The 11,056-nt window shown below is 57.9% G+C and overlaps 2 protein-coding genes across 2 annotated transcripts; both read right to left on the bottom strand.

Moving 5' to 3' along the window:
• Window positions 1-5,745: 5,745 nt before the first annotated feature.
• Window positions 5,746-8,190, bottom strand: SCG6 (phosphoglycan beta 1,3 galactosyltransferase 6; the record flags this gene model as incomplete). Its single annotated transcript, XM_001683954.1, has 1 exon — window positions 5,746-8,190. One exon carries the CDS (start codon window positions 8,188-8,190, stop codon window positions 5,746-5,748), a length of 2,445 nt encoding a protein of 814 aa, XP_001684006.1.
• Window positions 8,191-10,065: 1,875 nt separating this feature from the next.
• On the bottom strand, window positions 10,066-10,368 carry LMJF_25_2450 (histone H4; the record flags this gene model as incomplete). The annotated part of the gene is made up of 1 exon (XM_001683953.1): window positions 10,066-10,368. One exon carries the CDS (start codon window positions 10,366-10,368, stop codon window positions 10,066-10,068), a length of 303 nt encoding a protein of 100 aa, XP_001684005.1.
• Between the last annotated feature and the right edge of the window lie 688 nt (window positions 10,369-11,056).

Here is an 11,056-nt window from a genome sequence, read left to right as displayed (position 1 = left end):
AACCCTAACCCTAACCCTAACCCTAACCCTAACCCTAACCCTAACCCTAACCCTAACCCTAACCCTAACCCTAACCCTAACCCTAACCCTAACCCTAACCCTAACCCTAACCCTAACCCTAACCCTAACCAGTACAGTAGCACACCCGTACACCAGTACAGTAGTACACCGTCACGCACCCGTCCAGGTGGAGAGGGTGTCGCTGTGCAAGGAATCAGTGGAGATATAAACCCTAACCCTAACCCTAACCCTAACCCTAACCCTAACCCTAACCAGTACAGTAGCACACCCGTACACCAGTACAGTAGTACACCGTCACGCACCCGTCCAGGTGGAGAGGGTGTCGCTGTGCAAGGAATCAGTGGAGATATAAACCCTAACCCTAACCCTAACCCTAACCCTAACCCTAACCCTAACCCTAACCCTAACCCTAACCCTAACCCTAACCCTAACCCTAACCCTAACCCTAACCCTAACCCTAACCCTAACCCTAACCCTAACCCTAACCCTAACCCTAACCCTAACCCTAACCCTAACCCTAACCCTAACCCTAACCCTAACCCTAACCCTAACCCTAACCCTAACCCTAACCCTAACCCTAACCCTAACCCTAACCCTAACCCTAACCCTAACCCTAACCCTAACCCTAACCCTAACCCTAACCCTAACCCTAACCCTAACCCTAACCCTAACCCTAACCCTAACCCTAACCAGTACAGTAGCACACCCGTACACCAGTACAGTAGTACACCGTCACGCACCCGTCCAGGTGGAGAGGGTGTCGCTGTGCAAGGAATCAGTGGAGATATAAACCCTAACCCTAACCCTAACCCTAACCCTAACCCTAACCCTAACCAGTACAGTAGCACACCCGTACACCAGTACAGTAGTACACCGTCACGCACCCGTCCAGGTGGAGAGGGTGTCGCTGTGCAAGGAATCAGTGGAGATATAAACCCTAACCCTAACCCTAACCCTAACCCTAACCCTAACCCTAACCAGTACAGTAGCACACCCGTACACCAGTACAGTAGTACACCGTCACGCACCCGTCCAGGTGGAGAGGGTGTCGCTGTGCAAGGAATCAGTGGAGATATAAACCCTAACCCTAACCCTAACCCTAACCCTAACCCTAACCCTAACCAGTACAGTAGCACACCCGTACACCAGTACAGTAGTACACCGTCACGCACCCGTCCAGGTGGAGAGGGTGTCGCTGTGCAAGGAATCAGTGGAGATATAAACCCTAACCCTAACCCTAACCCTAACCCTAACCCTAACCCTAACCCTAACCCTAACCCTAACCCTAACCCTAACCCTAACCGCGAAACAGCTGAGCGGGCCACAGGCAGCGCGCGCCGACGCAAACATCGTCGAAGATAGAGAAATCCAGCAGTCGTCCAAACAGCCACAAGATGGAGAGCGACTAGCGCGGTGGTGGAGCAGGTGCTCTTCTTCATGCTCAACCCGGTCGCAGAGGCAAGGCGCACAAGCACACACAACGTGACCGTAGCGTGTACACTTGGAGAGGGTGTCGCTCCAGATGAAATAAGCGGAAAGAAAGGTCTTTCCCATGCGCCCAGATGACGCGCAATGTTGAGGGCCGTCTTCGTATGCCTCCCTTTCCGTCTTCGCTGGAGCCAGGTGATCAGGGGCGAAGTTACGTCGTCTGCAGCGAAAGGTATGCGGAAAGCAGTAGTCGTCTACAGGCGCGACACCACTAGCGTTTCCAGTAGAACAGCGTCGAGTCTGCCAATAGTGTGCACTGCCCTCAAATCCACCAGAATCTTCACAGACACATCGCCATGGCACACAGTGCATCAACGCTGGGCGGACGCGAGGCAAGCCCGCGCCTCCTCAACCACGAAACCCTGTACTCAAGGTCGTCAAGGGCAGGGAAAGGGGTAGACATCGAGAAAAGCCTGCAGCTGTCCCCTGCCCGCTGAAGTCCGCCCTGCTGCTCGTGGTCCGTTCCGCACCCTTTCTCGGCACAAAAGCGCTGAGTCGTCTCTGCCTCCACTTTGGCAGGCGCAACCACAACTGCCATGGCAGCCCCAACGCGTATCTCTCGGAAGACGGCCATTGGGACCCCGCATCACGCTTTGAAGAGGCCAGTGCGCACGATACCATTCCCAGAGCACTCCCTTCTCTGTAGCACTCGGTCACTCAGCACGCATCGACTCCATTTCCCTCAGCGCTGCGTCCATGCTGCGCACAGCAACGACTGCCGCTGCGCAACAGCCACACAGCACGCGAACAACTAAACGGGAGAAAGCAGCGGATCCGAAACAGCTGTGTTGCAGTGTCTATGAGGTGCAGGGTATGGGAGAGCGCTACGTGGAGCACCTGGGAAGGAGGTGCACGCGCGCGGGACTTCTCACGGTGCAGCCTTTCCTAGTAGCTCACTGCGAGGCAACAGGGAGGCGTTACCGGAAAAAAGGCGGGAGCAGGAGAGAGCGGGGGCGGGGCACGAGAGGATCGAGCTCAAAGCAGTTGGTCCAGCGGAACAGGGGCGTAAGTACCGCATCAGATTCACAGTACTCTCCACCTACATTCCCGAGCAGAAGTTCAGGCGTACTCACAAAGGCACCTTCGCTGTGACGTACGCCACAACACGTCCACTGCCCTCGCTGAGGACACGATCCCATCCTCTCTGGGCGGCCTCGCTGATCCGTGTGTGGTGACGCTGCTCAGCCTCCCCCGAAGAGAAGGTGACCACCCTATGAAGAACGCAGTGGCGGGAAGGCACAGAGGACGGCCAAACCTCCTGCCGCATCGCTTGGCGCTGCGGTGATGGCTCAGGGCTGCAGTGCACGCTCCCGTTTACCTTGAGGCATGTCAGAAGGGGCCCTTTGAGGCAAGAACGAGGGTCCCCTCAGACACACGGCGGTCTTCACTATAACATCGGCAAACATGTAGGCCCACACGCAGGCGGTTCTGCGCAGCGTTGCCTCTACTCTGTTGCCGCAGCGTCCGCAATCGTGTGTGGTTGAGCCGTCGAGAAGAGGGAGCGACAAGCGAGCGTGCACATGTTCAAACACTGACCGCGCGGAGCAGAACAAACCAGAGGCTCCAACCCACAGCTCTTGCTGCAGCGCCTTGCATCCGCCTCAGCACACCTTTCCAACTCTAGGGCGTGGTTTTGTTTGTCGCAGCGATGCCGATCGCGTGAGAATAGAAACATCCCACTACTCTCACTCCATACACAGATGCGCACCCCCGCCCGTGAGCGCAGCTTATCTGCTTGGAGTACACAAGAGCGTCGCTTTGGATCACTCGCTTTTCATCGTGCCTGCCGCCCTGCCCACCAGACCCTCCATCACTGCAATGGAAAGGTGGAGTCTGAGTAACTCGAGTGCCCCTGTCGGGCAGCAGTGGGTAGTGCAGCTGAACAATGCTTGTTTGCTGCGTACAGACTTGCGCGGCGCACTACTCCTGCGCGTCTCTCCAGTTGTCATAGAAAGGCTTCTGCAAAGAGGGGAAGGCTTGGCGCGACCGCAGACAGTGAGCGAGGTTGCGTTCAGAGTGTCATCGGCAGACAGAGAGTCTACTTTGCAGCTGGCAGCACGACTAGGAACAGATTGTGAGTGTCCGCTCGCACAGCAGACACCCTCCGCATGTTGTCAACCTGCACACAGTCACTGCAGAGTATCGCATCGGCTACTTCACAGCTCCGCTGGCTGCCTTGGTCGTGTTTCCACACGTGAGATCCGGTTTGCGTGTCGAATAGTGCAACCTTCGGGCCTCTTTTCCCCCTCCTCGTCGGCGCTACTGCCTGCACCTTGCGATGCAAGTGCATCGAAGACTGCGCTATGAGACCTTGTGAGCACAACCCGTGCCGGACGCTGGAGGGCGTGGTGTTTGGGGAAGCGATTCTCTGTTGAGCCACTGTAAGGCGCTTATGGGATTCACGGAAGAGTCCAGGTCCCTCATCGCCGCATCACACGGCCTATGCAGAGCGCTGTTCTTTTTCCCGCAGAGCACCTGGGTGACTACATTTTCTTCAACGCCTCAATATGCAGCCGCCCAGATCGGCGAGTCTTCGCCAGAGAGCTAGCGTCGAGCCTACTGAGTGGCGCAAGGAAAAGCAAGCGTGCGAATCGGGAACCGCACCGGCAGTCATTCGCGCTGCTGCCCTCCGTACGCATTCCACGGTCTGCCTCCAACCCACGGCCGCCGTCGCTTGCCGCGCGACACGGTCCTCTGGGACATTCGTTGTCCGACATTACTCCCGGATGGGTTTTCAGGATTCGTCACACGCGCACACACTCCACTCACTGGTGCCACCGCAGTGTCAAGTAAGAGGGAGGCGGGCAAAGGCGGGGCGAAAGGCACGCCAAGGAGTCCGCGGTAACGAGTCCAGAGCACGAGATAGTTTTGTTTTTCCTTTCGGTGACAGCCCGGCATGTACCACGGGAGCATTCGGCCGCCTTCTTGCGTGTGCTGTGTAGTGAAAGGAGCTCACGTAACGGCTGCCAAAAGGATGTGATGCGAGTAGAAGGGCGAGGGAGGGGAGAGGGAGACGCGGTACTGGCGGCGGATCTGGAAGCGAAACAGCGTTGGTGGCTCAGGCGCAGGACAGGTTGTAGAGCACCGCTTACGCGTTCGTGCAGGACTGCACACAGCCCTCCAAGACAGGCTCATCTTCACGCAAGTAACGGACACCTGGGATGCGCCGTCACAGAAAACGCCACACGAAGGCGGGCCCTCGCCCGTCTGTTATGGTGTTCACGTTTTTTTGTCTCTGGGTATGTTTTTATGTTTTCCTCTCTCTTTTTCTTGCAAGCTGCTCGCCGCCCAACCACCTCGTCGGCAACTATGCGTGCGACTCGTACACATGGAACATTACATTGTATCACAAAGAACAAGAAGAAATAACGGAACAAGACGGAAACAAAACAATTAGAGATGAGCGAACACTGCACGCGTGTCATGAATGCGGAGGAAGACGGAAACAAGACAAAAGTCAACGAAGAAATAACAGTCGTGAGTGTAGGTGCGAAGAGGGTGAATGAAACAAAGAAACATAACTGTAACGCACGGCGAAGGCTCGGCGGGGCGGTCGCTGTGTTCATGAGAAAGCAATCATCAGAATTCAAACGAGAGACAGCAGATGTGAGAGAGAGAGATAGGGGCGGCACATTGTCTATGGCTTGCATCTGTACAGAAGAATTGGGATGGAAGAAGCCGCGCTCTCTCCACGCTACCGACTCTTTGTGAAGTCCATTGCTCCCAACGCGCCTCTTGTCCTCACCTAGTCGAGCTGAACACAGTTGTTTAGAGGACCTCCTAAAGGTAGAGGTTAGAAGACGTCTGATGTACGACGTAAAGGAAGAGAGAGCAACACAGAGAGAGCTAGCCTCACTGTATCAGGAAAGAGAAGGAAAAGAAAACACGGTGACAGGAAAAGCAATGACTTGGAGCAATGCACAGCACAGCTCATCATGAGGTGCACGCCTCAGAACGGCAAAAACACCAGTGAAAGCCGACCATCAGTGCCCTAGCGCCAAGCAAAAGAAAAGACGAACGAAGGTGTAGCTGTTACAGCAGCGCAATGATAAGGAAGGTACTTGAACTCTGGAAAGCAAAACCACCAGAACGGTGGTGAGTTTAGAGCCGAATCGCTGGCGTCACATTTCCGTACCCTTCCAATCGCCGTGTCGCTTGAACACAACCTCGACGTCACAAGAGACAACGCAGAAAGAGCACAAACGGGGCTGGCGGGCTGGCACAATGGAGGCCAATCTACCTCTTACCAGACTCCAAGACACACGCGACATCGTTCCTTCGGCGGAGCTTGTACCGAACATCGTATACCGCGACTTCGTCCTCCTCGGCTACAGTGTACGCCGTGCGTGGGCCTCCGCGTACCCAGTTGAGATGGAATGACGCTCCGAGCCCCACGAGTGTGCTCGGCACCTGAGACGCCACCCACTCGTGCATCCGCTGCGTTGCATTCTCCTCAATCGTGTTCACGTCGATGCCCTGCGCAATCAACCGCTTCGCCTCCTCGGCCACCTTGAACTCATTTTTGTGGAAGTAGTGGACATAGTATGGAATCGCTGACATGCCAAAGTGCGCCATCACCGAGATCCACGTCAGCTTGACAGGCGTTGGCCGCAGAATCTGGTGCGCCCGGAACCGCCCGTCAGCCATGTAGCACACGCGCTTCTTGGGGCAGAACCTCTCCACGGCGTCGTGGTGATCTCTTATCTGCTTCCCGATATGCATATCCTCGTACTGCATGTTCAAGCTAAGATATTCCTTTTCCAGCCTGTAATCGTAGGGATTTGTCAGCAGCTTCATCAGAAGAGCATTGGAGCCATCAAACGGGTTCAGTGCAGCCTGGATGAGGCGACGGTCCAGAATGTAGCCCACGCCGTTGCCATACGCGATTTTATTGCTATAGATCCACCACACTCGATACAGGCATTCCTCCGCGTCGTCGATGGCCAGTGTCGGTGGGATAACCCCTCTGTGTGGAAGGGTCGCCGTCAAGTTGCGCGGCTTCTGCCACCCACCGCGCACATGCCGCAGGTCGCTCAAGTACTGTGGCACCTTCAGGTACATGTCGTCGTCGCCCTTCATGATGTACGGCACGTCCGGGAAGGCAGTGTACGCGTAGTTCAGCCACAACACGGTCTTTTGAGACATGCCTACTTCCGTCGGTATACCCCACGATATACTCATGCCCATTTTCTTTTTCGTGGTCGGCTTGCGGTCCGTCAAAAAGTCCAGCCATAGCGAGTTGCGGTGGTGCAGTGCCTCCTGCCACAGTGCCGCGGACGCGTGGCACACGTACTGCGCCGCTGCTGTGAAGGCAGGTGTCACGGGCAGCGACAACTGGGCTGAAAGAGCCGTGAGGGACGAGGTCCCGGCCACAAGACTTGCCGCAGTCACCACGGTGGTCCTTACACCAGCGCAGGGTGATCTCCACACCGCGTCATCGCTTCGTGGGATGTCGCGCCACCCATCACGCAGCACCACACGACGCTGCAGGTAGGGGGGTGCATTATCGACGTCTCCAGCCTCCACAGCCAGGTGCTGCTCAGTTGCTGCGGCGTACTCGATCACTGTCGGGGCCACCTGCGCCGTGTCCCCGAGGTACTGCGCTGTGTAGTCAGAATCTCGGTGTGCAGCAGCGAACACGTAGAGCTGCAGCAGCGCGCCAGTAAAGTTGTTCTCGGTGCGTGCAACCTCTCGGTACGTCAGCCACGTCGCCCGCTGTGCGTCCCGCAGAGGGTAGCGCATCGGTTGGTCCGTTGAAGGTATGCCCAACACGATCAAGTGTCGCGGTCGCTCACCTGTGCTCCGCGACTGCGATGTGTGAACGAAGCGGCGCTGCTGCGCGTACGACCAGGTCACCCATTGCCACCGCGGCAGTTCCGCTGCAACGTCCACGTCGTCCGTCACGCTCGCCATCGCAAACAGCATCGGCCCCATGAGGCCCAGCGGTGCAGATGTCGTCGCGAACACGGAAAGCCCTTTTTGCTTATGATGTCCCGTCTTGTTAGTCGACCTCCCCGCATCCGCAGCGACCGCAGAAGCGTATGTGACATTGTCCAAGCACATCGTGCAGTCCTCGTCGATCACACGCAACGTCCACGACGGCAGCTGATCCCGGTCGAGTCTCGCCAGAGAGCCAGCGCCAGAGGCCGCAAGACCACGCTGTGCGGTCGTCAACCGCTCAACAGCACTCTCGTGCTGCACCAGGACAGAGAACGGCGATGAAGACTCATATTCACGGTTCGCTTCATTGAGCAACTCTATCGATGATTTCTGTTGTGCGTCTATATTGGTCGTAAATTCGATGATGACCCAGTGAACCATGACGATGAGAGCAAGTAAGACGTCTAGCGCAACTAGACGACGCTGTCGAGTGTGTAAACACAGACAGTGTGCCGCGGATCGTCGAGGATGACCGCAGGAGTTGAACAGGGGGGTCCGTGCTGCGGCATTCAAGCAGTCATCGCTTCTCGACAGTGTGCCGGTGCTCCTCTTACCACCGCTCGACACTCGAGTCGAGTGCACCTCCGGCTTGCCGCGTGAGGGCGAGTGACAGCCCTGTCCGCTCTCCGCAGCGCTGCTCTGCCCGCAGTGCCTCTGAGAGGGGGGAAGCAGCTGAAGAGGGTCGAGGCGGTGCGTGTCCCTGGGAGCCCACTCCGCTGGCACATTGTTCTCCTCTCGCATGATGGTGTACTTCCCGCGCAGTGCGGGGGTGGCGGAAGGAGTGCCTAAGGTGTGCAGGTGGCCGGCAAAGTGGCACAAGCACACTCTTGGCTGCGTACAGCGAAACAGCAGGACCACCGACAGAGACGCAGGTGGATCGAGGGCGGCCCAAGAGGATCGCACGGCAACACAAGACAGCGGTGAAGAAGAGCTGTGAGCGTATCCGTGCGACTGCAAAGGGCGCGCGAGTCAGCGGACGTGTGTCGCCCTCCACTTGCATGTGCCTGTGTGTCGGTGTGGGTGGGTGGGTGTATGGAGAGATGGAGAGATGGGTGGAGTGAGTTGTGGGAAGGTGGGCGCCGTGAGATGGTCGAAGGACTCGCGAGTCGGACGAGTCGAAGCGGCAGTGGAAGATGTCACTGCGTCGAGCAACACCGGTGCGGCGCTGTGGGAATGGGGAGGCTGTTTGCCTCTTTGGCGGTGCAGGTTGTTGCTGGACAAAGCAGGTCTCTGGGTTTCTCTTTCCCGAGACGAAAGCGGGCAAGTCTTTCCTTTGCAAGGATGCACGCGGCAGCTACCCCGCTGCACCCTTCGCTGGCATCCATCGCGGATCGATGGCAAGCCCCCAGCGCCTAACAGAAAAGCGGGAGGGCCTGCACGCACTCCAGTGGGAGACGCGCCAGCAGTGTCGGTGCCCCCTCCCCCTCTACGCGAGAAGAAGCAGAGGAGTAGACACACGCGCAGGAGAGGAAAGCAAAAGTGGCAGAGGTGCAAGGGAAGAGGGCGGCGCGCGTTGGACGGGTGCACTGTCGTCGGGGAGGGAAATCGAGCCTGTACCCGGATGGTCTACCGCTTGATAGACAGAGCACGTGGCGTACGGCGGGCAGGCCGTGCAGAAAACGCGAAAGAGAACAGCGCCGCGCCACGACGCGCTGTACACCACAGCGAAGCACAAAACAGCCAGCAGCGTCGACCAGCAGAAAAAGAACCGCAAAGGCCAAATCAACAATGCCATCGAGAAATAGGCTGCTGAACCTCCCCACCGGCGGGCACAGAGACCGGGAAAGGAAAAGGGAGCAGCGCCTGGCGAGCTGGATTTCATCCGCGCCACAATCCGCCACTCACGCGCGCGCACGCGGGTGAGGGTGCAGCAGAAGGACGTCTACCTTGAGAAGTCGGGAGGAGGAGACCGCCATGGGCGTATGAGACCGAAGAAGCGAGAAAAGGCGGTCGCAGGTGTGCCTTTCTCTGAGCTCGTACTTTTTCTCCCGTGACTCGCGCCGTTAGGTGTGCGGCTGCGCTCTCTTGCCCGCTGGCTCGAGTGTCAGTGAAAAGCACCCATCGCCGCCCGGCATCTGCCTCACGAAGCTGAGCAGTGGATGCACGACCCCGCGCGTCCTCTGCATTGGGGTGCTTCCGTCTGTGAGGTCGTGCGTGTTATGTGTGTAAACAGAGAACAGGAGGAGACGAAGAGAAGCGCAAGGAGTGAAAGGGAGCGCATGGCGCTGCGGCGTAGGGAATGAGCGAGCAAGCGGCGGAGGAGCAGCAACGTCGAAGAGACGACCCGTCATCCCGCGTGGTGACCTCTGGTGCCGGCAGGCGTTGAGGGAGGCAGGGAGGGGGCGGGGTTGCACTCAGCCTCCATAGACGCGGACGCCGAGAGCGTGCTTCGCATACGGCAGCGCACGGCCTCTCTTCGGGTATGCAGTGGAGTCGGTGTGCTGTTTTCTTTCGGCACTGCCTTCCGCAAACAGCGATGAGTAGGGAAGGGTGTCAGCACGAGACGAATGAAAAGCCATAGTGGGGGGAGGGGAAGTCGAAAACCAAGAAAACCACCGAAACGACGGCATGAACAAAGAAGGTGTATCTATGAGTGTGCAGCGGCTCTGCGAGCATTTACGCGTAGCCGTACAGGATGTGGCCTTGCTTGCGCAGCGCGGTCACAACATCGCACGCCGTCACGGTCTTCTTGCGTGCGTACTCGGTGTAGGCCGTGCTGCAGCGCACAATGTCCTCCACGTAGGCCTTCAGCACGCGGCGCACCTCTTCGTACACCTCGCTCGAGATGCGCTTCACGCCGCCGCGGCGCGCCATGCGGCGGACGCAGCCGCGAGTGATGCCGCGGATGTTGTCGCGCAGCACCTTCTTCTGGCGCCTCTGGCTGCCCTTGGCATCAGTGGAGCGCTTGCCCTTGGCCATGATTGATATGTGAAGGGAGGAGGGGTGGGGGAAGAGGAGGCAAGAAAGGGAGCGAGGCGTGCGGGGCGGATCGCAGATTCTTGCGCGTGGGTGCGCGGGTGCGTTTGGGTTGGGAGACGAGTGAATGCGTGGGCGACAAGCAATGAGTTGGCCGCGTGTTTAGGAAGTAGTGGGAAGAGAGCAAGAGATGCGGAGTCAGCGAAGGAAGAGGAGGTGTGTGTAGGTGTGGGTGTGGAACGGGGCGTACCTGAGGTAAGTCGAAAAGAGGCAGCACAGGAAGGAATCGAAGCATGGGAAGGCAGAGAAGGGGACGCATGCATGCCCTTTCTTTGCACGATTCCTCGCCCTCTACCGTGCCGGTCCACTGTGTGCATGTGTGAAGGGTAGCTGGATGACAGGCTCGGCGCTAGAAGGAGCGTCCCACCGTGCAACATCCCGCGAAGCTGCCTAACCCTGTGATGTGTTCGGGTAACCATGTCGGCACCCACACACATACACATACCCAGGGTGAGTCATGTAGAGGGTTGACGGTGCGAGGCGAAGGGGGTGTGCGAGAGGATGGGAGGATCCCAATCCACCAAAGGCGGAAGGATGGGCGCATACAGTGCGCAGGATGGGTTAGCAGAAGAAACAAAGAACAGCACACGAGACAGAGAGAGAGCTAGAGTAGAAGGAGACGCTGGCGCTG

This window comes from Leishmania major, chromosome 25 (genome assembly GCF_000002725.2).
Source record: "Leishmania major strain Friedlin complete genome, chromosome 25".
NCBI classification, from domain to species: domain Eukaryota; phylum Euglenozoa; class Kinetoplastea; order Trypanosomatida; family Trypanosomatidae; genus Leishmania; species Leishmania major.
Note: the sequence above shows the minus strand (reverse complement) of the source record. Positions and strands in the feature narration are given on the sequence as shown.